At 37.4% G+C, this 27,633-nt stretch overlaps 4 protein-coding genes and 1 long non-coding RNA gene across 7 annotated transcripts in view; all 5 read left to right on the top strand.

Annotated features, from left to right (window-relative positions):
• The first annotated feature begins 1,895 nt into the window (after positions 1 to 1,895).
• LOC121318040 lies at positions 1,896 to 5,229 on the top strand. The gene is made up of 6 exons (XM_041254249.1): positions 1,896 to 2,232; positions 2,662 to 2,873; positions 2,989 to 3,061; positions 3,761 to 3,851; positions 4,332 to 4,441; positions 4,754 to 5,229. The coding sequence occupies exons 1-6, from the start codon at positions 2,100 to 2,102 to the stop codon at positions 5,044 to 5,046; spliced, it is 912 nt and encodes a 303-aa protein (XP_041110183.1). The 5' UTR covers positions 1,896 to 2,099; the 3' UTR covers positions 5,047 to 5,229.
• A 2,809-nt stretch (positions 5,230 to 8,038) lies between these two features.
• Positions 8,039 to 12,223, top strand: LOC121319043 (calcyphosin-2-like). Its single transcript, XM_041256267.1, has 7 exons — positions 8,039 to 8,203; positions 8,983 to 9,029; positions 9,280 to 9,325; positions 9,920 to 10,039; positions 11,208 to 11,394; positions 11,702 to 11,806; positions 12,156 to 12,223. Exons 1-5 carry the CDS (start codon positions 8,120 to 8,122, stop codon positions 11,292 to 11,294), a joined length of 384 nt encoding a protein of 127 aa, XP_041112201.1. The 5' UTR covers positions 8,039 to 8,119; the 3' UTR covers positions 11,295 to 11,394; positions 11,702 to 11,806; positions 12,156 to 12,223.
• Positions 12,224 to 12,736: 513 nt separating this feature from the next.
• On the top strand, positions 12,737 to 13,688 carry LOC121319044. The gene is made up of 3 exons (XR_005950643.1): positions 12,737 to 12,811; positions 12,936 to 13,031; positions 13,170 to 13,688. It is a non-coding gene; the product is annotated as an uncharacterized LOC121319044 (long non-coding RNA).
• A 353-nt stretch (positions 13,689 to 14,041) lies between these two features.
• On the top strand, positions 14,042 to 17,176 carry LOC121319042 (calcyphosin-2-like). The gene is given in 5 exon segments (XM_041256265.1): positions 14,042 to 15,553; positions 15,680 to 15,834; positions 16,041 to 16,160; positions 16,388 to 16,484; positions 16,831 to 17,176. Coding segments are annotated over 4 exon segments (546 nt in total). The 5' UTR covers positions 14,042 to 15,553; positions 15,680 to 15,681; the 3' UTR covers positions 17,007 to 17,176.
• A 6,197-nt stretch (positions 17,177 to 23,373) lies between these two features.
• The window catches only part of LOC121318039 (potassium voltage-gated channel subfamily C member 2-like), a 53,791-nt gene continuing 49,531 nt past the window's right edge, over positions 23,374 to 27,633 (top strand). For all 3 annotated transcript variants that reach the window (XM_041254247.1, XM_041254246.1, XM_041254248.1), the window contains exon 1: positions 23,374 to 24,984. In XM_041254247.1, coding sequence (XP_041110181.1) covers positions 24,424 to 24,984 — 561 coding nt within the window. In that variant the 5' untranslated portion in view covers positions 23,374 to 24,423. The remainder of the gene's footprint in view (positions 24,985 to 27,633) is intronic.

The following is a 27,633-nucleotide window of genomic DNA, read 5'->3' as shown; positions in this document are numbered from 1 at the left end:
TATCATTATTTTCTCTGCTTTCTAAAACCACGTGCAGGAGAAAAGGGTGCACATTTGGTGCACGTGCGCAGTATGCCATTTCCACAAGTTTTCGGAATTTATACAGAAATTTTTAGGTGCGGTTTTCCAAAAACTGACTTTCAGAATATTCCGATACATTTTCTGAAAACTGTGTTTACATGACTTTTGATATTGGAATTAGTTTTCCAAAAACATACTTTTCTCCAAAATATCGGAATTCTTATGCTCATGTAAACGCACTGACTAATGTTTAATTGACCCAAGAGGGTAGAACTGAATTGACTTTATTAAAAAATAAAACACTCAGGAGTTGTATTTATAAATGTCAGTGTGGCAGGCTGGTGAGTGGATAGAGGCCCAGAGACAGTCTGGAGTTCAAAAAAATAACTATTTTATTATAAACACAAAAATGAAAGGGCACAAGGGCCAAAACAAAGCAATTTAAACACAAAAAGAAAGACTAAAAGCAAAACTAACAAAAATAATAATGTCCAGGCTGGGCAATGCCTTCACTGGATTCAAAACATTCAAAAATCACAAACACCAAAACACCAACCTGCTTCCTCAGCTCCCTTCTCCTAAATGAAAAGCAGAGGCCTCCTTTTATGTCAGGTGGCTGGGCGCTGATTGATCGTTAATTAAACTAATCATCTAATCAACCCCAGCCACCTGAACACAATGAACCAAGGCAGGTAGGGGAATTTAACCCCATCCCTGCCAATTTCTAAAGAGCAGAGCTGTGCTCTGCCACAGTCAGTCATGTTTTTTTTTGTTTTTGTTTTTTTTTTTTTTTTGGGGGGTCATCTTTTTTGAGGGTCCGTGATATATATATATATATATATAATTATATATATTATATATATATAATATATATATATATATGACATATAACGTCAGGGTGTTCATACATCCTGTTATAAAATACTCTGCTGTACCATTGTCAGGGAAATCATATTCACAATTTTAAAAAGTGACATAACAGAATTAACTTTATTTTTAATAAAAACTGTGGTCTGATATTAGAGCAAAGTTGGGTAAAATAAAGTACAGTATTTAAAAAATTCGTCCAGAAGGGTCATATATTACCCACAAATCCTTTAACTGAAGCAATAATCAACAGGACTAAGTCCTAGACCATTGTGACAGCATTCCTCCAATGTACTGCACCTCACAGCAGAAATGTGTAATCTCGGAATTACCCTGCTAAGAAATAAATAAGAACCCTTTCTTGGAAGAGGTGGGAAGAATGTCATTCCTAAGAGTGCCTCCCAGCTACAACAACTGCAGCAATGGATTTTTATTTATTGGGAGCATCTGCAGTTCCTTTCTTTCTAGATAACTTGCTAGATGAGTCATGTGGCTAGAGTTATATGCACTTCATCTTCCTGTTTGCTGCTACAATTCTAATCATGTTGTGCAAGTGCCAGTGGTACCAGTATAGTTAGTTTGAGTTCTTATAATGCAATGTGTCATTCTGCACATATAAATGCATTCTCACTGTGGAGGACACACATATATATATATATATATATATATATATATATATATATATATATATATATATATATATATATATATATATATATATATATATATATAAAACACAAAGCATCCTTACACAAGTCGTTCCCTATTGCATACATCGATGATACGCAGTTTCCCGAGTGAACAGGAATGCGAATGGATGCTTGTTTTTTTGGTTATTCTAATCATTTGACAACTATGCTTCACAATGCAATTGTCAACAGAGCAGTCAATAGAACAAGTCTGATTTGCCTCCAGGTCGCGGATCTTGCTTCTTACGGGTTGAATTAGTTGTCTGTTAATCTGTTAAATCCCACCCCCTTTATACGTCACTACCTTTTTAGCGACAGCAGGCAGAGAATCAGGAAGTAAACAAACGCCATGACTCTCAGCGAGTGATGTTCCAGTGTTTGTTTGCTAACTTTTTAAGATCATGTCGTTTTTTTGTATTATTGAAATAACACTTCTGATTTAAACCTTTGTTTCCATGATCATTTTGGGTAGTAGTGCAACGCTGTATCTAGTCTTGACGACAGACCTGTGGTAGTGCAACGATGGGAATGACCTCCTCTCAGCAGGTCCTGATCGCGTTTTCTTTGGTGATGCTTGCCTTTGTGATGTTCCCTAGAATGTCCGGAGGTGGAAACAAAGATGCGAGAGCATTCGATGCCAATCATCAAAGAAAAGGTACGTCATTCATTATTATACTTGTAATGTTACAATGTGACGATCCTCCCCAACGTGAACATAAATTGACGTATGTAACCTATAAACTTACGAATGCTAACCTTAATTCCAAGGTTATATATATATATATATATATATATATATATATAATATATATATATATATATATTATATAATATATATATTTCAAAGCTCGGTGCTGGTTTACATTAAAGTTCTCAAAAAAACTAAACAAAACAGTAGTTTACATTTTGCAAGGGTTGGGATGAATCAGAATGGTTGTTGTGTGGTCAAACTATACATAACCAGAAATCCTAATTCAGCGGCAACGCAACGAACATAACGACTGAGGGTCATGCCCAGGATTGTTTAAAGTGTAAATGCATTGGAAGTGCAGTGTTCTAACAGGTGGCATGCTTTGTGTTTTAGCTGAGCAGGGCCCTGGAAGAGGGCATCATTCCAGCATGAATGCAGACGGCTCTAAGAGCCAATCGTTTGCAAGCATGCAACAAATGAGAAAAGCCGTGGAGCAAGAAATGAAGAACGAAAAATACAAGGGAAACAACAAAGGATTTGTGTTCACACTGATGCCACTGTATGCAGTTGGAGTTGGCGTCTTTGCAGTGTACAAGTTTCTTAAGGTACGCTGACAGTATGTGTTCGATCATGTTGTCTAGTTGTGATGTGATGCTGCTTATTATATACACACATAGCCTGCTTTTAATTTGAGAGTTTTATTTAACCTGTGATTTACAGATAAAGTCACAAGATGAGACAGGAGCAGTCAAGAGGGAAACTTCTAATGGGACCAGAAAGCCAGAAGACACAGGTGATTTGTCAGTTTAAAAGTATTATTATTAGTAGAGGCATTAGGCATGGAAGTATTACAGAACTCCCCACAGTGTTACAAGAAACACGTTACTTTACCTTTGCTGTAACCCATTGTGTCCGTATCTTACCCATGCTTTTAAACATATTCCCTGTCGTTTTGATATTTTTTTTATTCACACATCCTTAAATAAACAAGGACATTACCTCTTTTTGACTTTTACACATCTGTGTTCACCAGAACAAAGAGATTCTTTTCAACATCAGTGTATGCAGGGAACGCAATCTGGATACACTGTGACCCCCTTTTTTTTTTTTTTTGAGAAATGTATAGCCCAGTTGGTGTATGACCCATGATGTGTGATTAGAAATGTTAAGAGTTGGCAATATGTTTAAAAAATATAACTCTGCAATACAGACAACATGGGACAGCAAGGTAACGTAATGCGTTTCTTTTAAACACACAAAACCAGCATATGAAAAAACAAAATCCAGTAATCACTGTGGGTGAGTGCATGCTTGGAAATGTAAACAACCTAAGAACTCTCAAGTCCCTGACCTGGATTATCTGACCCTGTACCCAAGGCAGAACTTCTTTATTAGAGGTTTATCCTCCCTTTCACACGATGGGTAACATGTTAAAACTGTGGGTTGTCACAATAAAGTCAAGTTTATGATATTCATTTATTTCTCTTATTAGAAAATCAACTGCATGAACTGGAGCAAAGGCTGTCCCAGACGGAAAAGATGCTGAACTCCATACTGACCCAGCTAGATCCATTAACTAACTGGTAAGTGGCACATGTCACAAATCTTAGCCTTGATTCTGAATGCAGCGTTACAGAACACAAATAAAGTTGTACTCTCAGCTGTGATAGAGATACACGCAAACACACCACTGTAAACGGAATGAAGACCAGGAAGCCAGAGGAGCACCAGGGTTCTGTATTTGTTTCAGGAATAGCACTGGTTAAACAGGGACTCACAAGTCAGGGATGCTGTTTGCATCGTAAATGCAGCCGTGTTAAGGTAGCATGAAGTACAATATGTGCAACATTTTAGTTTTTTTTTTTCTTACAGTACCGCCCTTTAACCTCAAATACAACTTCTGCCAAGGCAATGAAGTCTTTCATTATCCCAGAATAAATAAGGTGGACTCTAATGTTTTAATTGTTGTTCACACTTCATTTGTCTATCCAGCGCTGGTGCTGCTGGGTATTGCTGACGCCTGTTTTCTCTCCTGGTTTGATTTGTGTTTTTTTTTTTCCCAGTGTTGAATCCGTGGCCTCTGAACAGAAGAACGAGATCATTGGGCAGCTCCAGTCCATCAGACAGCTGATGAGAAAGCGAGGCATGAATAGACAACAGCTAAACACTGAAGGTTGTACATCCTGTTTTTTTAATATCCCTTTCACCTGTTCTACAATAGAAAAGACAAATGAGTTCTAACTTTGAATAAAAATTGCATTGTGAAGTTTACTGAGTAAGTAGCTTCAGATTTCATTTTCATATTGTTTTCTATTCTCTCCCTAACTGAGTGCATCTAATTGTAATGGCTGAAATACTGCCAAACTTCATTATTTACAAAGATATACAAACACACGCTATTTACACCTTCAGTGCTTCCACCCTGCCACAAGGACCTTGTTTGTTGGGCTAATATAGATGTCTTTGCTTTCCTTCGATTGTCTAGAACCAGAATGTGATAAGAAACTTGAAGACCTCATCCAGTCACTAAAGGAAAGTGAGACCGAATGCAGTGTGAAGGAGGGTGAGGAGATCAGTACTAGCGAAGAAAATCTGTTGGAGGATCCCAATGCAGACGAAGTTCTGAGTGACATTTGTGAAAATGAAGATGATGAATCTAAAGAGGACGATCTCGACTTCGTCTGCAGTGAAACACAAAATGAAGACGTGGAGGTTACTCCAGGTGTCTCTGAAGAGCTGGAGGAGACGGGATTAAGGAGACGCAACAAGCGTGAATGATCAGCGGTGTTTTCTGCTTTTAAAGAAATACTATTTTAAAGAATTTGCCTTTTTCTTGGATGGTGAAAAAAACATAATATTGCAAGTATCAATAGAGCTGTGCACTATTAACATGGTTTTATATTTTTGAATGTACTCTATCTGAGCCACAATAATAAATCTGCACCTGGGATGTAACCTGGAGAAATTGGGGTTAATTTATTTATTCATTTTTAATTATAAAGATCAGGTTCCTGTACGTTGTAAAACAAAACTCATATATTTTCAGGGAAAACTACAGAATTAAACAATTTCTACAGGCTGACGAGGACACTGTTGAGGACCAGAATCCATGTATGTCTTTGTGTAGGTTAAAAAGCACATCTGTAGCTCATTCTGCTGTGCATCTTATATAGATCCTGCTCATTCTATGCACTGTCTAAACAGAAATATGTCACTAATGTAAGAAAAGAGATGTGTCACACACCAAGTTCCAGTTTCAAAACCAGAGGTTGCTTTATTGTAATCACACAAGAGCGAGGTTACAGCGCTGGAGAGAGAACTACAAAACTCTCTAATGCAGCAGAGTTCAGGCAACTTTTTATGCATGCATGCAAAACATCAGTATCCGCCCCAAAAACGGTTCCTTTTGTCATGTTAACCTTCACAAACTGTTCCTTTTGTCATGTCAACCTTCACAAACTGTTCGTTCTCGCTTCTTTCCCCACCTCCTCCCCGCCTTCTTGCAGTCTGTTCTCTCTTGAGACATCTGATTTTAACTGTTTATCAACTCCAGGCAGTGGTACTGGAACAATTTTTAAAGTGGGGATGCTGAACAAAACTGTAACATTGAAAAAAACTGTAACCCCTGTATATGCAAAGCCAGGGGGGTGCTGCTGCATCATATTCCTGGTTTGAGTCAGGGACACAGTCGTATGCCGTGTTAATTACAGCACACTCAAAAAAGGCCTTTTCTGTTTAAATAAATCTCTCATGCCATGCATCCAATTGCTGCTGTCACGTGGCGGCCCCTGATGGCAGCTGCAGTCCTCACAAGGCCCCAGACCCTGTGGGGCTCAGTGAAGTGAACAGGACCACAACGGGCAAAGCCATGCAGGAATGAGCAAGCCCTTTACTTGTGATGCTGCCACTGCAAACTAACTGCTAAAGAAAGAACCTGCTTGGCTGGTTTGTTTTCTTCTTCTCTGAAATAAGCCTATCAAACAGATTAAATAACAACTACAAGGCAAATTAAATAAAATCGGGGGAAAAAAAAAAAAAAAAAAAAAACTAACAAAACTCAAATAATAATAAAAACGGTAAACGGTTCACTGAAAATGGTTTTGTGCAATGTCCCAGGGTTAATGGTGACGTGCTTATATATATATATATATATATATATATATATATATATATATATATATATATATATATATATATATAGATATACACACACACACACACGTCTGCTACACTGGAATCAAATTAGTGCAGCTTTTGATTGAAAAGACAGCAATATAAACTAATTACTCGGGTCTTCACGGTGCCATCCAAGAGCTGTTAAACTCTGTCAGGTCAAGCCTTAACGGTTTACCATTGAAACAATAAATAAATAACAAAGACAATTATGTTTTGCCTAGACTGAGTAAAGGGCTCCGGCAGTGTTGCCAAGTCTCACGAGAAGAAAAAAAACGGCACAGCTTTACAAAACAAGCCCAACCCATGTCAGAGGGAGTGCAGTGGGAGCTGTTTATACCAATTTGTTTTTTTTTTTTTTCAGTAGTTCTAGTTTTTCTTAGTTGAACTGGTGGGGATAGGACGATTCTAAAATTCTAATAACGTGCATATGCATTGCCACCAGTCAATCACACAACCCGCTACTCTCAAAAAATTAAAACGACTTAAAGCAGCCTTGGCAGCACCTGCCTCACCGCGCCCCCGTCAGGGGAAGTGTTTCCAAGCAAAACGGGAACCGCTGGACCAGAAAGACTGCGGCATAAAAGATTGCTCTTTAAAACGTAAATTTTAATTTAATACGAAGCATACCCTTTAAAACAGCGTTACACGTTAGGGTACACGCAGGAAATAAAAATGTACATTATAAATATCATATGGGAGATATTGAAATTGGAGAAGGAATCTATGAAAAAGACCTAGGAGTTTTTGTTGACTCAGAAATGTCTTCAGCAATGTGGGGAAGCTATAAAAAAGGCTAACAAGATACTCGGATACATTGTGAAAAGTGTTGAATTTAAATCAAGGGAAGTAATGTTAAAACTGTACAATGCACTTGTAAGACCTCATCTTGAATATTGTGGCAGTTCTGGTCACCTCGCTATAAAAAAGATATTGCTGCTCTAGAAAGAGTGCAAAGAAGAGCAACCAAATTACGGGAACATGTCATATGCAGACAGGCTAAAAGAATTGAACTGTTCGGTCATGAACAAAAGACTTGTGGCGACCTAATTCAAGCATTCAAAATTCTAAAAGGTATTGAAACGCAAGGGACGTAGGGGTCACAAATGGAGTTTAGAAAAAGGGGCATTCAGAACAGAAAATAGGAGACACTTTTTAATTTAATGTTACGAACACCCTGGGATCCTTCAAGAATATGAGATTTTGGGATCAATAAGCGTTAACAACCAAACGAGCGAATTCCTCTCGTTTGTAAACTTTCTTATGAAAGCTATCGACAAATCTACAGGCAGCAAGCTTTACACCGAATTCTAGGCATTAGTAAACAAAAAACTGATGGCGCTCAACATAAATTCAGCTTTCCCACTTACTGTACATTACTTACTGATGAGCGGTATTTAAGCCGAAGTCTACCGGAATAAATTCCTCTGTTTCTAGCACCAGTGAGTGTTTAACTGCTACAGTATCGCATGGGCTAAGGTAAGGAGTTTGATTGGCTCGGATTGCAAAGCAATAGGTTTGACAGGCAGGTGTGGCTTCTTGTTGTTTCTCGAAAAGCTTCCGGAGTTGGTTTCTTTTTAACGTGTGAGGAGAGAAATATAACATTTTACTTTTTCTTTTCTTTTTCACATGGCTACGTTTTGTCGTCCCCGCTCCCATCACCCATAAGAAACCTGAAATGGGTTTGCAGATTAAAGGCACGACAGCAACTCTGAGAAGAGGAGGGCAGCCCCAGCTGGAAGGAGAACAAAACTCAGCGCAGGTAGGAGAATAACAATACAAACAAAACAAAAAAAAAAACCTTTATTTTATTTTAAAGGCAGTGTCTTATTTATGAGTTGTCTGAACTCATATAACCACTGTTAGCTAAATAGTTCAGCTGGAAACACTACCCTCAAGAGTAACCCTTAGCATCATTTCAACTGTAGATTTACACATTTATTTACGAAATATTTTGTACGAATAAAGATATTTTTGAATTACCAAAAAATAAAGGCCAAGAAAGAAAATATTAACCCTAAAAAGCCTTTCTGGTTGGCAAATCGAGTCTTATCCCAGCACTATATTGAGTAAACTTGAGTCTCAATCAAGCCTGTTGACTGCACTTCTCTCTTCATCTACCCCTCCCGCTAAGCACTGAACTTGCCTGATGTAAGCATTCTACTGGATGCTATCCTTGCACTGTTGTCATGTAATCGTAGATACAAATTGTTTTAATCATAAGCTGTTATCTCTTATTGTATTCTAGCAGTATTTGAACTTACTGTAAACTATTTAACTATTGTTTTTTGCACTGTAACCTTGTATTGCCCTGTAACACTTGTTGTCATCTTAGGTAAAGACATCTACCAAATAAACTAATAACAACACCAGAGAAGTTGAAAACACCAACATATTATTGTTTTTTTTTTTTTTTTTAATTACCTATTTAATCAGAATCTTTGGAAACTATGAGCAATGTTCACAAAAATAAAATCTGTATACAATATGTCAAGTATAATAAGGAAATATATCTGTAAATGGACTGTATTGCTTTTGCAGGGATGGAGAGCCAATTCAAGAGCTGCACGAGGCCCTCGTCCAAATGAGTAAGCCAATTTGACAATTTTTTAATGCTTGCTCTTATACAGGTAGCTAACCAGAAATATTAACCATTTCCCTCCTTAAAAGCTGTTAAAACAAGTTGAGATCCCTCACCCAAAGAGCTGTTTACAAGCTGATATGTTTTAGTTACTTGTATAGCACTCTTCTAGTTTGTTATAACAGATAGTTAATGTTTATATAAACCCACCACATATTGTATCTACCTTTATTAAGACTATTTCCCCTGTTTTGCAGGGTGCCTGAATTGAACTTTGGGAAACTAGGGGATTCGGAGGATGAGGTAAGCTAGGCTAAATGACCTCATGATGACCCTGGTCCATGTTTGTTACCAGGCTCCTTTTGAAGTGTCCCATATCTGGCAGTATTAGTTCAGGCAATCAATAATCAGTTGGTTTTCAATTAGCAGTTAATAACTTACTTAATGTTTTTACTGTTCTAATGTTTTGCTACCTCTTTCCCCATGTCAGATGCTTATTAAATTTAGTATTGTAATGCATGTTATACTGGACAGTAAGTTGCATGGCTACTAAATTATACATGAACTGACATGTGAACAGTGTAGGCCTAATACATTTAGCATGTACTGTACATGGTAAGAGTTTGGTCAGTATGAGCCCCTTGTATCTCTGTCATTTGATAGAAGATAATTGTGTCTGCCGTAGCACACCTGGTTTGAAGACCACTGTCGATAGTGACCACTCACCTGCAATGAATTGGCGTGCTCTTAAAGTGTGTGTGTGTATATATATATATATATATATATATATATATATATATATATATATATATATATATATATATATATATATATATATCATTTCTTTCATAGACATGGAAATAATACAACTCTCTAAATACTCCTATGTTCAAACAGGATTCTTATATTCCTGCCAGCAAAGGGTCCCCTTGCTTAGAGCCTCCAGACTCCAGCTCCACGATAAGCTGGGGAACACCTTTCCCAACTCCATATGCACTGCATCACCACAGCCAGCAGGTGAGTGCATTGAGGGCAACTCTGCTAGGAGTTCAGCACCTTGCTGTTGGGCTATCTTGTTTTAATACACACTGTTACAGAGTTAGGATAGGCTCTTTTAATGAGAAATGAATTGTAAAAACAATTATATAGATACTGTTTTTCAGGAAACAGTCATGCATGGAACATGCTCCTTTTGGTTAACTTGGAACTCTTTTTTGGTCTTTAACAGAAACATTTCCATACAAAATACAGAAGCCAATAAAAAGCTATGTTTACAACATATATCAATACTGTTTTTACAGTAGTGACCCAGGTACCTGGTTTCACACTACACGGAATTGTGACCCAGGTACCTGGTTTCACACTACACGGGATTGTGACCCAGGTACCTGGTTTCACACTACACGGGATTGTGACCCAGGTACCTGGTTTCACACTACATGGGATTGTGACCTAGGTACATGGTTTCACACTACACGGGATTGTGACCCAGGTACATGGTTTCACACTACACGGGATTGTGACCCAGGTACATGGTTTCACACTACACGGGATTGTGACCCAGGTACATGGTTTCACACTACACGGGATTGTGACCCAGGTACATGGTTTCACACTACACGGGATTGTGACCCAGGTACATGGTTTCACACTACACAGGATTGTGACCCAGGTACATGGTTTCACACTACGCGGGATTGTGACCCAGGTACATAGTTTCACACTACGCGGGATTGTGACCCAGGTACATGGTTTCACACTACGCGGGATTGTGACCCAGGTACCTGGTTTCACGCTACGCGGGATTGTGACCCAGGTACATGGTTTCACGCTACGTGGGATTGTGACCCGGGTACATGGTTTCACACTACACGGGATTGTGACCCAGGTACATGGTTTCACACTACGCGGGATTGTGACCCAGGTACATGGTTTCATGCTACGTGGGATTGTGACCCAGGTACCTGGTTTCACACTACGCGGGATTGTGACCTGGTAGCCAGAACCCATGTAGGACTACCAGTGTGAATGGGGCTTTAGGAGAATACTGGCTGATTATAGATATCCGAGTATAATGTCTAAATCACTTCTGTTAAAGCACAGTAGTTTTATTTTAAAGGAGATAGTTAAATACAAATTCTAATTGCCTGCAGTTCTTGATTAGACTTTCTTTAATTATTTTAAGCCGTTTCCGTGGGAAGAGAAGACCGTCCCTGAGAATTTGCCAGCACCTTCAGAGAGATACAAGCAGAAATATAAGCAGTATGAGTGAGTTAAAGGAGAGTTACAGGCAGCATTCTCAGAATGTGAAGGAGAAGAGCAAAACAGACACACCACTAGGGCACTCACCAAGGAATGAAGCACACACACAGGTAAATGGTATTGCACCTGTAATAACTGAAAATGATTGGCAAGTTACTCACCCCCAGCTAGAATCACATGTTCAAAAAGAGCACATAAATGTAGTGTTTGATTTACATGAGATATTGAGAAAGAGTGGTATTCTAGAAACCTCTGTAATAAAAATAAGATGGAGCATATTTATTACTATTACAATAACACTAAAGCAAATGTGAAGGGATTAAATGCACTCAATATTTAAATTATCTACAAGATTTTTCAAAGGTTATGTGCTTGATCAATAAATACATAAAATAAGTATAACTTTTGGATTCACAGGCTATTGAAGATGATCTTACAGCTCTCGATGAGAAAGCTCTTCAGCAGCAGTGTTACACGAGCAAACCGTACAGCGCACAGCACAGTATGAGTAAGCTAGCAGCAGTAAGTGTCATTTACTTACTGACTTCCAATGCTGTTTTTAAATTGTCATGCTTGATTTATATTATGCGTCATAAGATTTAATGTGCAGTAGCACAGCATATCCACCAGGTGGCATATATTACAAGGACAAAAAGGATGCTAAGATTACAAACAAGTTAATGGGAAATCAATTAACTCTGTTTGCATGTACTTGCGTCAAAGGTTGCAACAATTCCAACTATTGTTCTAAATTCAAATGCTCCTTAGTGGGATAATATTGTTACACTTTATACATATTAATTTAGTGATTCTGTCATTTTTATACTTGCCAGCCACATGAAGTGTACTGTTTATTTGAAAATGTTCACAGGAAGACCTTGCAATAGAGAGGAGAAAGCAAGCCGTGTTGGAGCAGGTGATGGTGGACCAGCTGTCCAGGTAAGCCCTTTCAATATTAAATAGACAGGTACAATTTTAATATGTGATGCTAGGAAATAACATAATACTCAACCACCTCCATGCTACAATATTGTAAATAGTCTTAAACTACTCAGAATACATCAAATTCAGTATTTATTTATTTAATACACGTGTCTATGGAGATCAGCATCTTGTTTACAAGCAATTCACAAAAGTGCATGAGTCTGATCAATAAGTTGTATGGTTACAGTTGTTCTTTAAGCTGTCATAAGTGATCCTGAACAAAATGGGACCATCAGAGAACAGAATTCTCTCCCAGGGCTTGGATCAGCACCTTTACGCTTTAAGAACAGGACACTACATGACACGAAGTAGGCACACATACTCAGGGAATTCATTTTGATTGAGGCTGGGTATAGTTAACAGAGTTTATACAGTAGAAAAAAAAAAACAATCTACAACAATCATGATCCTGTTTGGTAGTGTCCTGCATTCTTTGAAAACTAATAGTGATTTATGTCTGTTTTATAGAGTGAAGACCAGTTCAGCATTAACAGAAAATTTGCTGTCTAACAAGTTGCGCTTCGATGCTAGAATCTTATCAAGGTATGTTAACGCAGCACTTTCCCATTTCTTGGAAAGCAATTGGGTCTAAAATGTAATACTAAGAAGATGCATGTGTAGGAAAGTAAAAGCTTTATAACACTAAAATGCTTATTCTTGATTGTAGAAATGGACGTGATGCTTGCAGAGAGCTGATCGGATTCTTCTTTGGCTTTGATAATTCTCTGACAGTTTATGAATATCGTCATTTTGGCAAAAATAGGTGAGACGGCAGCTGTTTGTCGATTCCTCTAAACTGGCAATTGAACAGAAATTGTCAAATATTAGTTCAATTTGTAATTGGGTGTGTATTTTCTATATAGATAGATATAGATATCTATATCCTCTCCTTTTTACACAGATCAAATGCACTTCCATTTATTCAGAAGGGTCATCAGCATGGAAGAAGAAAAGGAATGCAGTACCGAATTTGAGATTTCTATGTTGTAAGTACGGCATTATTAACTAGGTGGTAAACATACCAAGAACACGTTTTCTTGTGGAAAGCTTTGATATTTTACGATATTAGCAGTGTATTGTTCTACAATATGTTCTGCAATAGTGTGTTACAATTCCTGTTCATTCATGTTATAATTTATGACATTGTGTTCACATGTTCACACTGTTTATCTAAATGTAAACAAGGGGCTAACATAACTTTCGCCACATCTGGACAAAATCTACCTGAAAGTATTAGACAGAAGCCATCCTTCACTATTCGGCTTACTAATGTGGGTGAAGTTCCCAAAAGTATGCTACTGTAAGTTGAATATTTGCTTCCTCTTTTTTTATCTTCTTTGTCATTAACATATTTAGTGTGCAGTATTACTTTATCTATGTAAACTTGGACAATACACACGGTCTTGCTTAATGAGTAAGTAGCGGGGTTCCAAAAAATATAGCTTTATATGACCCCACATATTGCTACAAATGTTTAAGTAATGTACCTGTAATTTTTCTTTTTGTTGTTAACATCCTAACAACCTTTTACACTTAACTTTAAAGTCTGTTTTTCAAAGCTTTCTTTCAAAATGGGCACTGGGGATTGACACCTGTCCTCTAAATTACTGCACGTTTAAAATAAAATAAAAAAAAAAAAAACTTTACAAGTGCTCTGGCTTTTCTGTTCTCAATTGCTGTGTTACCTGCTTGACAATGTGGTTAATAATCCTTACACTATTAGTGCACTAGAGCTGCCATTTTGAAAAGAGCTTTGAAACAGACTTTATTACAGACCAGAATTAAAGGTATGTTATTTAAACAGTTGTAGCAACACGTGGGGATGTGTAACACTGTATTTTATGGAACACCACTACCTACTCTTAAGAGCCCATGCAAAAAATAAAGATCAATTGAGTGCCATTCCATCACAGTCAGAACAGGGGACACACAAAATAAAGGATTTTGCACGTAATAGTCTTGTTTTTAAAACTGCATTGAATGTTTTGGTAGAAAAAGGCCAGGTATCAGCAATCTGGATAATCTGATTTAGTTCAGCAATCTGGACCGTGATAAATCTAATCTGATTTAGTTCAGCAATCTGGACCGTGATAAATCTAAGCCGATTTAGTTCAGCATTCTGGACCGTGATAAATCTAAGCCGATTTAGTTCAGCAATCTGGACCGTGATAAATCTAAGCCGATTTAGTTCAGCAATCTGGACCGTGATAAATCTAAGCCGATTTAGTTCAGCAATCTGGACCGTGATAAATCTAAGCCGATTTAGTTCAGCAATCTGGACCGTGATAAATCTAAGCCGATTTAGTTCAGCAATCTGGACCGTGATAAATCTAAGCCGATTTAGTTCAGCAATCTGGACCGTGATAAATCTAAGCCGATTTAGTTCAGCAATCTGGACCGTGATAAATCTAAGCCGATTTAGTTCACCAACCTGGACCGTGATAAATCTAAACCGATTTAGTTCAGCAACCTGGACCGTGATAAATCTAAGCCGATTTAGTTCAGCAATCTGGACCGTGATAAATCTAAGCTGATTTAGTTCAGCAACCTGGACCATGATAAATCTAAGCCGATTTAGTTCAGCATTCTGGACCATGATAAGTCTAAGCTGATTTAGTTCAGCAATCTGGACCATGATAAATCTAAGATGGTTTAGTTCAGATAAAGATTTATACACATGGGGGCCTGGAACTCTCCAAGGAAGTAATCGCTTTAAACCTACAGACTTGGGTGAGATGTATTACTGATTGGATAACACCTGAGATACTGTACGTCTGATCTATTGAGAGCAGCTTCAGTTTCGGAATGTCCCATGTTTAGGTATATTATTGAAATGAGCAGGTCCAAGAAGTTTGAACAATCAGGTCCCTGGTAAATCTGCTCTCAACTGATCAGCATGAATAAGTCACACTTGTCTGTAGGTAAACTAATATGAGTTGTCCATCATTTTCATCTACCCATTACCCATGATACGATGAGTAGATGAAAATGATGACAAGTGTGACTTATTTTCATCTACCGATCACAGCGTGGGGATAATGAACAGGCATCCTTATCTTCTATATGTCTTATATATGTAGTTCAACAAAACCACTCCCTCATAAACTCTACACTAGGAATAAACATGAAACACAGTAATGCTGATGTACAAAGTTATTTCTCTCATCAATAAATATATAGATACATTAATTCTATGAACTGGTTTCAGAGCCACTTCTACAGGGAAGAACCAGGGTCCCACAAAACAGGAACTTGATGACAAAATTGTCTTCAAGGCCATTCAAGGTAATCCTTAAAATTTGCAGGCTGAGATGCATGTCTTGGTATGATGTATTGCTTTGTTTGAAACCTTTGTTTTACAGTGTACAGTAGAGCGCTTTTTCACTTATTTATTTATTTCTGTCCCTCTAGGAATGTTGAAGGAAAGGCTAAGTAAGAGAGGAGTTCGTACGTTGACAGGATTAGGAAAGTACTTCCGAAATAAAGACACATCTGGCGATGGTGTTTTACACAAGACAGAGCTCAGACAAGCTCTGAAAGAATTTCATTTGGACCTGCCTGATCAGGTAGACAGTAATCTGTGGTCTGAAATGACAACCATTATAGAATAGACAGACTTGTATCCATTAACCTCTAATCATTTTACATTTCATTAAATACTGGTTCAATCTATGCAATTAGTAAATCTATGAATGTTCTGAATTTTAAGTTTTGGAAGTATGCACTATACAGTACTTTATAACTAAAGTTGTTGTTTTATTCATTTTGCTAGGACTTTGAATCTCTTTAGCTGATACTCGATCAGAACTATGATGGACAAGTAGATTATGGGGAGTTCAAATGGGCAGTGATTGGAGAGATGAGTGAATATCGCAAGGCTTTTGTTAGAAAAGTAAGTGTTTTTTAATAAAACATATTAACTTGCTTTTACATTTTATCCATAGCTTTAAAAATTAAACCATAACTATATAGAGAAGACATAGCCTACATGTATTACTGTATTTTAGGTACCACTTTTGCATTTCTGTTTCAACCTTTTTGTTAAGCTAGTACAAAGCCAAAGGCAGGTTTTTGATCTTTCTTAAAACCTCTTCTAATTTGGGGTTGTCTGTTTTCCAGGCCTATATGAAACTTGACCCAAACAAGACTGGCAGCATTGCTGTGATTGATATCAAAAAGTTCTACTGTGCCAAGGGACACCCAAAAGTGTTATCTGGTAAGTTTCAAACCTAAAAGAAAACCTTCTGTAAAATGTGTTTACCACGTTTACTTGTGTACAGTTGCAATTAAGCTAGATGGTATCCTTGCTTTTGACAGGTAGGCAGCAACGTTGGTCCATCAATTTATGTGTAGAAGAAAAGAATAGCCCGGCATTGCCCAAATAATTTGTCTTGCCATTATGCAACTGCACCCTCTATATGGAACTCCATTCGTAACAGTAGAGTGGGACATTTGTAGATGAAAATATGGGAAGCTAGAATACAATTAGGAATTCATTTTGGAGTGTGTCTCAAAATGAGTGTAAAAAAAAAAAAAAGTTTGATCAATATATCTCAATACAGGTGAAGCCACAGAGGAACAACTTAGATCTGCTTTTGTGGAAACCATGCAAGAATCCTGCAGAGGTCCCAGTGCCGTTTCGTATACTGAATTTGAAGATTATTATGAAGGATTGAGTATTGGAATAATTGAGGACGAAGATTTTGCTAAAGTCCTAAAAAATTCCTGGGGAATATAAAAAAAAAAAAAACAACAACAACTGTAGAGGCTGGAAAAAACTATTGAGTGTTACTGTGAACATGAGTATTGATGCCTTAATTTATTGAAGGCTTTTGTTTGATTGTCATTTTTTTTAAAAACAACTTTACAGATATAAATTGGTGAATTTAAGAAAAAAACACACTTTTAGGGGAAAAAAATCTGTACTTTCCTGTATAATTGTTTTAAAGGAATAGTTATGCATCATTAATAAGGTGATAAATTTAAATTAGTGCAAAATGTTTAATGTTTTTTTTATTATGTCAAAATCACTTCAAAACTACTATCAATAGTTGGCATTTTAAAGTGTTTAAATTACATGCAAATAGGCTTAAATGGACTGCTTAACTGTTTTAATATTTAATAGAAAGTAATATCTCATGCAGCCCTGGTAATTAATCTATATGTAGGTAATTGAAAAGGTCATTATGAATGTTAAATGTAGCAATATCTTACATTATAGTTACAGCACATATGGCAACGGTACATTGGTATTTTACTTAAAGAAGAAGTAATGTGAAACTGGTACTTAGTCAATTTGCTTACTACATATTTAACCCCTTTAAATATTCTCGCACGCTATTGCCGTTTTTTGGGTACAAGGAGGCAATATTTTGAATGAATGTACATTGTAATCTGTGGATTTTGTTTTTCTTTTTTTTTTTTGTTAACCTGTGTCTGAAGTGTTAAGTTCCTGCAGCGGTCAGCATAACCAAAATCATGCTCTACATTGCTGGTCTTGTCACAATTGTAGATTATAGTCCTCCGAAACACTGTTATGAAGCCATGCTTTTATTTCATCGTAAATATTCTCTCTCCTCCCACATGAACATGTTATTTTCAATTACAATGTAAAAACAACTTCTACAGACCAGAAATAATGCACGACAATTGGGGGACAATGAGAGGATTAGTTTCAGTGTATGTTGTTTATTAGAATCACCCTTTTCAGAAGAAAAGAACATTTATACAATAGAGGAGGCTGTTTGGCCTGTCAATGCCTAGCTGGTACTACCCAGTAGTTGACAAATCTGGTCTTAAAGGATCCCAATAATTCTGCATCAGCAATATTCCATACCCTTGCCACGCTACGTATAAGTGGTGACCTTTTGTTTTAAGTCTGTCTCCACTTAATTTCCAAATGTGTCTTCTGGTCCTGGTTTATGTGATACGCTGAAGAACACACTTGCAGCAGGACAGATAAGCTGTTTACCTGCTGTAAAACAAAACTAAACACCGGACAGTACTTACTACATGACTGGTCAAACACAGAGTACTCCTTCCCATGTCCTTCTACTCAACAGCCACAAACAGGCTGGCTGCACTCCTTTTAAACCCTGCACCTGGCTCTAATTATCAAGAACGGCAAGGTGCAGGTGATAATAATTAAGGAAAACAATAAAATTAAACAATTAGCTTGGCAGCAAGGCTTTTTAACCCAGTCCCCTGCCATAAAATACACACACACACACACACACACAGAGTACCAGTCAAAAGTTTGAATACACTTGCTGGAAATTAGTTTTTTTTTTCATAATTGACAATGGTTTACGTCATATACGTTTCTGTAAATACTTGAAAATGAAAACGTTACAATAGACAAAACAAAACATAAGGAGTATCAAAGCAATGTTCAAGAAAATTGAAATTTTCTCTAAATCTTGGATTCCTCAAAATAGCCACCCTTTCCCTTAATAACATTCTTACAAACACAAGGCGTTCGGTTAATAAGTTTTAGCAGGAAATCACCCGACATGTCTTCCCAGCTCTTCTGCAGCAATTCCCAGAGATGTAGGGCACTTGTGGGTAGCTTTGCTTTGACTCTTCTGTCCTGTTCGTCCTGTACAAGTTCTATGGGATTGAGGTCTGGAGACTGGGCAGGCAAGGTCATTAGATTGAGTTGTCCTTCACCTTCCTTCTTCGCCAGATAGTTCTTGCACAACTTTGAGGTGTGTTTCGGGTCATTATCTTGCTGAAGAATGAAAGACTGCCCAACTAGCCGTAATCCTGATGGAATGACATGCCTCTGAAGTATGCTATGGACTTGGTAAAGATCACCAACTCTGTCACCAGCAAAGCAATCCAGACCATGACACTGCGTCCTCCATGCTTGACAGTGGGAACCACACATGCAGAACTCATGCACTCACCCTCTCTGCGTCTTACAAATACTTGGCGGTTGGACCCAAATATTTCAAATTTTGACTCATCGGTCCATAAGACCGACTTCCAATCCTCAAACATCCAGTTTCTGTGTTTTTTGGTCCAGGCAAGTCTCTTCCTCTTATTCTGCACTCGTAACAATGGTTTCTTTGGAGCAATTCTTCCAGTTAGGCCAGCTTCACACAATCTCCTCTGAACAATGATGTTGAAACATCTGTACTTCTAGTAGCATTTAGCTGAGCTTGTATTTCAGGGGCAGTTAATCGCCGGTTTTGCAGACTTGTGACTCAAATGAACTTGTTCTCTGATTCTGAGGTCATCCTTGGCCTGCCTGACTTTGTTCGGTCCTCATGAGTGCCAGTTTCTTCAAATCGTTTGACGGTCTTGGCCACAGCAGTTACAGACACTTGCAAAGTTCTTGCGATTTGTCTTAAAGATTGACCTTCATTTCTTAAAGTAATTACAGACTGTCTTTTTTTCTTTGCTTAACTGAGCCTATTTGGCCATTTTCTGCTCCCTTACATTCAGGAATGACCAACTTGTGCCTATGCTACCTATATTTCCAGTAATCATGGACCCTCACCTGTTAACAATGATTGGTGACAAAAGGTTAATTAGGTAACATACTAGTTAACTCAGAGAACACCTAACAAAGACACTTTTATACATAGGCCAGTGTTCTAACACTGTGATACACATTTCAGACTTTTAACTGACTTGGGCTTCAGACTGAAATCCCCTTGCTTTGGGTGACCATTTCATTGAAATTGACAAGATTTACATTTTCATTTAAAAATTTAATTTTTGAATGCAATTCACTTATGATTATCAGCTTATACAAGTATAAGTATTATACAATGAAATCTTAAGTGTTTATAGACAAGTTTATACAGCTAAAAGTATATATATGTGTGTGTGTGTGTGTGTATTAGTGCTGGGATGATGTGACAGAAATACAATGAATCTTGGTTGTAAATCTTCCTCCTGACCTGTGAGGGTACTAAGCAAGTACAGAATTTTTTTGGGGTCGGGAAGTTGGTCAGTCTGGAAAAAGGCGAGACTCTCCAAGAATGTATTGACCTGGAGGGGAAACAATGTAGCAGCCGCAGATTGTAAAGGCAGCTGCATTCGTTTACCAAGGGGTCATGCGTGAGAGCATATAAGAGGGACGGAGGATTGTAATCTGTTCCTTCGCAGTGTATTGTGGCCAGAAATCGTGAGTGTTGTGTTTTTATTTGTTTGTAATTGTCTCATCTTGTCTTGTATGTTACCATACAATTAACACAGTTCCGAAGCTGTCGCCAGGGGCTAGCATAAAACTGGACAACACTGCACCTTTGTCACAAATAAAACTGTATTTGCACCACTAGCACTAATTCATGCATTAACGTACTTGTGTATGTGTTTTGTGTGGGTGTATAATAAAAACAGGATTATTATTTGCAGGGCAGCACAGGGTTTATAAATCAAGTAATACATGCCGCTGTATTACTCACCTCCATTATTATTTACTGTTTGTTTTGCCGTCAGACACTGGACTTAAAAATAAATAAAACAAACCTTTTCACCTGGATTACAATTGTCTGTCTGTTCTTTAATCACCTGCACACAATCAACCACTTTGCCACAGACGAACACAGGATTTTCATGTTCGGATATTGACTCATAATTTAAATATTCGTTTGGATATTTGTTTTTCAAAAAGTAATACAAGCTATTATATTGCTCTGAATGCAGGCAGAGAGAGCATAGCAGCAGGGGGCATGGTTGTGGCCCCTGCATGTGCCTTTATTTTATAGCAAGACCTTACAATATGTAACACGTTAAAACAGAAAAATATCCCATGAGTAAAGAATAAGCTGTGAGGGCATACTTTACCCCAGTGATCTATTTGATTTTTATATTCGAATACATGCAAAAAAAAAATACCAGTTCAATTAGTCTGATATTTGTCCCAGCACTAATATATCCTGTTGATTACTAAAATGTGTATTTTTTTATTGTACATTTGTTCAAAATAGAAAACTACAACCCCCACACCCTCCTTCTACCTTCAATAACTACCAAGCAAGTATAGTTACCTCTGTGAAGTATGTTTATATATGTGTATTGTCAGGCAGTAACTAAATAAATACAATTCTAAATTAGCCAAATAAAGTTGAGTAATTTGAGTGATTTATTTATTGAGACGTATTCATTCAGGACAGCCAGTTGAGATCCAGTCTAATGCATTCCTTAAAACACTTGACAGACATGTTAAGAAAGTCATGAATATTTCTTGGGTCTGTTACATACCATTGCAGGTTGGGCATCAACACATGAAAAGGCAGATGTATGCATGTCCTAAACCATTCTTGGGAGAGAGCCTTGACTTGACTGTTTCAAATAATATATCATTGATAATTAATTATTTGAGTTGAGGAAAGGGCATTTTTGTATAATTAGACATTGAAGAAGAGTTTGTTATTTGCTTATAACTTTTGTTGTAGTTGTACAGATGAGATGCCTTTCAGTGTAACAGCTGATGACAGGATGCTGAAAAGAGGCATTCTTGAGCTTGTGATGAAGAGGGAGAGGGAGAGGGAATGCTCACAGCTGGTAAAAAAGGACTGTTGTTACAGAATGAAAATGACAAGTAATGCTTGGGGGAATCTACAACCTCTTACAGTCTTAGCTCTAACTATAAATGAAAAATCAGACTTATAAAACAACAAGGAAAGGATTTTTTTTTTTTTTTAGTGTATCACAATTTTCAATTCAGACAATAGTCCTAAGGTGAAAATTGAAGGTGGAATAAGAGTTTGACAGTGACGCGGTGGATATGGTCTGAATCATGCAGGGAAGGCTATGATGATTCATATGTGATTCATCTCTCGATTTCCAGCAATTTCCCCTTAACACAGTGCTTAGCTGTAATCACAGAACCAATACAAAAACTATTTAAATAACTACTGTTGAAAAGGCTTGATGGATTTAAAGGGATACATGCTTGAGACTGGAGCAGCCTGCTGTAACACTACTCAGATTTTTCAGGTCCAATAAGAACAGGTTCTGTTTCAGTCCAGACGCTACAGCCTGTTGTATTGAAATTATACAGCTCCTGTCACAGACAGGGCAAAAAGCATACATGTATAGCTATAACATAAAATACCTTACAAAGGCTTCTAGTCTAAATATTTGCCATACTGTATTTTCATTGTTATGATTGACTCAGAGTTGTGAATAGATTCATTATTTGGGATTGGGGGAGACACATTTAGATTTGTATGTTGATTGAAATAAGGTTTGAGTCATAGCTCCTGACTCTTCAAGCGGTGGCGAGAAAATTGATTTTAAAACCTTGGTTATCACTCCTTGAAAGTTCATTTTGAATGATTAAGTAAAAACATGAATTGGTTTTTACATAAAACATACTTCACACTGCTGTTTCCAGATCAAAATAATACACTATAGAGAGATACACAAAATATTACTACCCTTTCTGTTGTTTTATAAGATCAATATTGGATTAATATGACAGGCTGTGTCTGAAGTAACATTGCCTGCAGCTCTTGTTTAATAATGTTTAATAATATGCATGAACTCTTATAATACAAACCTCTTCTCAATATACACCTTTAACAGTCACACACTCCACACCCATACCTTCACTGGTAATACTTATTACATAATAGGATCAGTATGATAATGTTACAACATGTTTTAGGTTGCTGTATTTTAAAGCGTTTTATTGACCTTTACTTATAAATCTGACTTGCAGCCAGACGCTTTTTAACACAAATTATTAAAAGTCGTATTTTCCTGTACAAATGTAGTTATCATCCTCTGCACATCAAGAAAAAAAATCATCGTAACAGAGCATATCTTGGTAGTTAACAGTCCATTATGATTGACTAAAATGTCTCTATATACTGTACAACGAATATGTCATATTAATATTAAATAAACGTTAGAGTAAGAATTTTTTTTTTTTTAGAAATGAAAATTACAGAGACTAAATACCTATGATAATCCGACCTACCCTGCACCTTCACAATGACTCCCTATCCTATATAGCCAGGAGTTGGTAACACAAAGGAGACGGCAGTGAGAGTGCTGGCAGGCGAAACACCTGTAGCTCGAAGCAGCCTTTTCTCCACCTGTCAAATAAATCATTGGTGCTCAGAAGCAGTTCTTCGTTCAGTAAAGCGACACACTGAAACACAGTAATGTAAAAGATACAGACAGTGCTTCCGAGCTGGGTTTGCCGTTTTCGTTAAAACAAGAACAAGAACGAACAGCTGCAAGTGCTGAATGGACAGCTCCCGTAGCTGTGGAACTGAGCGCAATGACGGGCGCATTTAAAGGAGGAGGCAAAGATGCCAAGCAAAAAGAAATATGCTTTAAATCAACGACAGACTGTGTTATAAGACGTAACGTGCCGTGTCAATACCTGTCAGAAAGACATTTTGAAAACGCAAAGGAACAACAGCATACTTGCAGAATCTTCCTTTGATACGTAATCGTGTTTCACCGTGTTTTTAACGTCCACTGTAGATATTTGCAAATCAAAAAGATACACAAGAAGTTGTCTGGAAATGTTTGATAAAACAATTAGATAATATTATTAATATATAATCTATAGAGATCCCGTGGTGTATCTCCCACAGTAAACCCAAATATATATTTTTTCAGCTCAGTTGGTGAATGTGGCTAGGGTGTGCCCGTAATATTTTTCTGGAGCAAAAAAAAAAAAGAGTGAGTTTTATGTTGCAAAGGGGGTGGGGGTGGGGTACGGTGTGGATGTGATCACTTTCAAGCACCGACATTGACAGCACCCCAAGGAGGAAAGAAAACATAAGGTGACTGATCAAACGTGAGCTGAGATGTCATTCTGTTTGACTTCACCTGCGTGGATGAGAAAGCAGAGAAGAAAGGGAATGGACTGAGACTCGGCACAACAACGCAGCACGCTCGCAAAACCCTGCTGTCTGAGATCATTTGCACAGAGTGGAAACGTAGGGATACTGAAACAGAGCGAGACCCCTTTTTTTGTTTCATCTGGCAAAAAAAGCATGCAGTTATTGTTTGAAAGCAAACGAAAATGACACTGGAGAGCTGGGTTATACATGTTGTTTATTGTACTCCTTGCAACATGTAGAAGGGGTTACTGCATTTGGTCAGCCGAAAAAAGAAGCTAGACAAAAAAAGCTTCCATCTCCACTTTTTTACCGAGTCATGTCTTATCCGATGAGATGGGCAAGATCGACGACAACGAGAGGATAATCCTCAATGTTGGGGGCACCAGGCACGAAACCTACCGCAACACGCTGAAGACCTTGCCGGGGACACGGCTGGCTCTGCTTGCTTCTGAGTCTGACACAGAGTCTGGAGTTGATCAGCGGCAACAAGTCGCGGGTTACATCGAGTTCAATCCCAAGAACAATAGATACTTTTTCGATCGCCACCCGGGCGTTTTCGCCTATGTGCTGAACTACTACCGCACCGGGAAACTCCACTGCCCCGCTGATGTCTGCGGCCCCCTGTTCGAGGAAGAGCTGGCTTTCTGGGGAATAGATGAGACCGATGTGGAGCCCTGCTGCTGGATGACTTACCGGCAGCACAGGGATGCAGAAGAGGCGCTCGACATTTTTGAGATCAGCGGGGATCCGGGAGACGGGGAGGACGAAGATATAAGCAAGAGGCTAGGCATTGAGGACGTGGCGTCACCTGAATGCAAAGTCAGCCGCTGGAAAAAGTGGCAACCGGTGGTGTGGGCTTTGTTTGAGGACCCCTATTCTTCCAGATCAGCAAGGGTAAGAAAAATAGGGTGCTGCAGTACCTCCAACATTATCCGAACTTTAGCAGCGCGTATTCTAACAATATTTCAAAGTTGTTTAAAAATAACGCAACAGGCGCTGTTCAATGGCAGTCCTGCATATAATAAGTTCAATAGCACTATCTATTTAATAATGTATGAGATCAGAATGAATACAATGCAGCGTGTGCAAACAGGTAATAATGTGTCAGGTTTTTAAACAACCTGTGGGAGGTTAGGCTATTTAAAGATCTGTCTCGCCTGGTGCTGGTAAAGCTTTAGTGATACACTGTAAAGCAAATGTTTACGCCTTGGTTTTCAAACTGATTGTTTAAAAATATACAAAAAAAAAAAAAAAAAAAAAAAAAACAGGGTCTAAAACAAAATTGGTTTTCATGTTTCATAATATTTATGTTTAATTGTTTGTTTGTGTGTTAAAAAAAAAAAAAAAAAAAAAAAAAAAAAAAACCAAAAAAAACCCCCAAAACAAACAAAAAAATGCCAACATACATTCTGAATTCTGTAAGCGTGCATCTAACCACCATAGCTTATACACTGCACTAAGCTATAGATAATATCATCATATATCCTAAACGGTGTTGTCATTTTCGACAGACAGGATGCTTTGATTGTTTCATTAGAACATGCTTCTGTCAACATCTACATTCAGTTTTCAGAATTCAATAAATCTTATTGATATTTTTAGACAGATAGACAGATTAAGACAATAATGCCTTTTGTAAACAATGATAAAAGACCACATGGGCACCGCTCATCTTTTTCTATTTAATCTGAAGAGATACTTCTATAAATAGAGGTTTATTGGAATTCAAATCCAGGTTGTTATGGAAACCTTTTTTGGTGGAGGCTGGCGTGGTGGTGGTGGGGTGTTAGGAGGTCTAGTAGGAGGCTTTTCAATAAAGACAAATAATGACATATAAAACCAGGGTAACACCGTTATATCCAGTACTTTGTCTTTCTTCTCTGCCTGTATATCTTGCATATGGTAAAGTGTATAAGTGTATTTTAAAATAAGTTAGCAAGAAAGTGTTTTCAGAAATGTAGGCAGAAAAAAACAAAACAAAACAAAAAGCATATATATATATATATATATATATATATATATATATATATATATATATATATATATATATATATATATATATATATGTGTGTGTGTGTGTGTGTGTGTGTGTGTGTGTGCATACGTGTGCATACGTGTGCGTACGTGTGTTGTGCCCAGTGAATGTGACAAGTCTGAATTTCTGATAAAGAAGAGTGTGTAAGGAATACATTATAGGACAATATTAATTATGTTCCAATATATTAAAGTGAGAAATAGCTGGCAATAAGTTCACACTTTCACCACATACCGTATGAGAATGAATGTTTTTGTAATAGAACACAGCGAGCTTCCTTTGCTACAGGTGTGTGCTGTGCTGTACGTCCACCGTTACGAGTGACATGCAGGTGGCACAAGGACATATACAGCCTGGAATGTGCTCTAGTGTAGATATGGAAATTAAAGATGTTTCCTCAAGTTTGTTTTTTTCATAAATTTAGTATTTCATATGGAAACTTTACCACTAAGCATATTTAACATTTTCCATTAGACTACAAACGCAATGCTGTGTTACGTGACGGTCATTTTAATTACCAAATAGAACATTTACGGCGCCATTTATGTATATCTAACATAACATATCGGGATACCGAAGAACAAGTAAGGTGTAATTTACATCCTACCCAGAATCTTTCTTAATTTATAATTCATTGTTGCTAGTTTAAGATTCATATAAATAGGTACATAGATACAATTTGAACATATGCATGATAATCAACAATTAAACAATGATACATATCAGGTCTGTTTCAAAAAGCAATGCCATATGCATCTTCAAACATAACCAAAAAAAGGTGAAATTGAATAACAGTTTAGTATTCTGATCATCTATAACGATTCATAAACATCTGTAATAAATAAATAGTTCTGTACAATAAAACACTGATGTATTTATTTCTGTTCACTGAAGATGTGAAAGCAGGGTGTTATTATATTTGAATTTAAACATGGAGGTTATAACTCTGTAATTGTGATACTTGCTCCTATAGCAATCAAAGTAAAAGTTAATTTATAACCAGTTAAGAGTCAAACAAACCAAGCTCCCTAAATATCATTTAGATTTACTATCCAGGGCATTACCGGTCCTTTGTGTAAAGTGATTAGGAGCACAGTATTAATATAGACAACAGTATTGATAATATTGTGACTAATGAGCATCTTTAAACTTTATTACTACACAATAAAGAGACACAACATCTTGCTTATACCAAAATGTCATATTTTGCTACTATAAGTCATTATTAAATTCAAATAATATACCAGTATACTGTAAAGAAGTCAGAATTATAGAAACTCCTGCATGAGGGATAAGATCAGCAAGGATGCATGACCATTCCTCAGGATTACTGATTCATTTTCCTTTAGGGAGCTTGAGGGTGGAACTGTGCAGCAAAGTCTGTTCTCCAGAATCACTTTCCAGCCCATTCCTAAAATCAGCCATTTGTGTGCCATCTGAACTCATACACAATACTAACAGTCCTGTAATCAGAGTCTGCTATATATGTTGCCTTTTCCTGGCTTTTA

Source organism: Polyodon spathula, chromosome 7 (assembly GCF_017654505.1).
Source record: "Polyodon spathula isolate WHYD16114869_AA chromosome 7, ASM1765450v1, whole genome shotgun sequence".
NCBI lineage: Eukaryota > Metazoa > Chordata > Actinopteri > Acipenseriformes > Polyodontidae > Polyodon > Polyodon spathula.
Note: the sequence above shows the minus strand (reverse complement) of the source record. Positions and strands in the feature narration are given on the sequence as shown.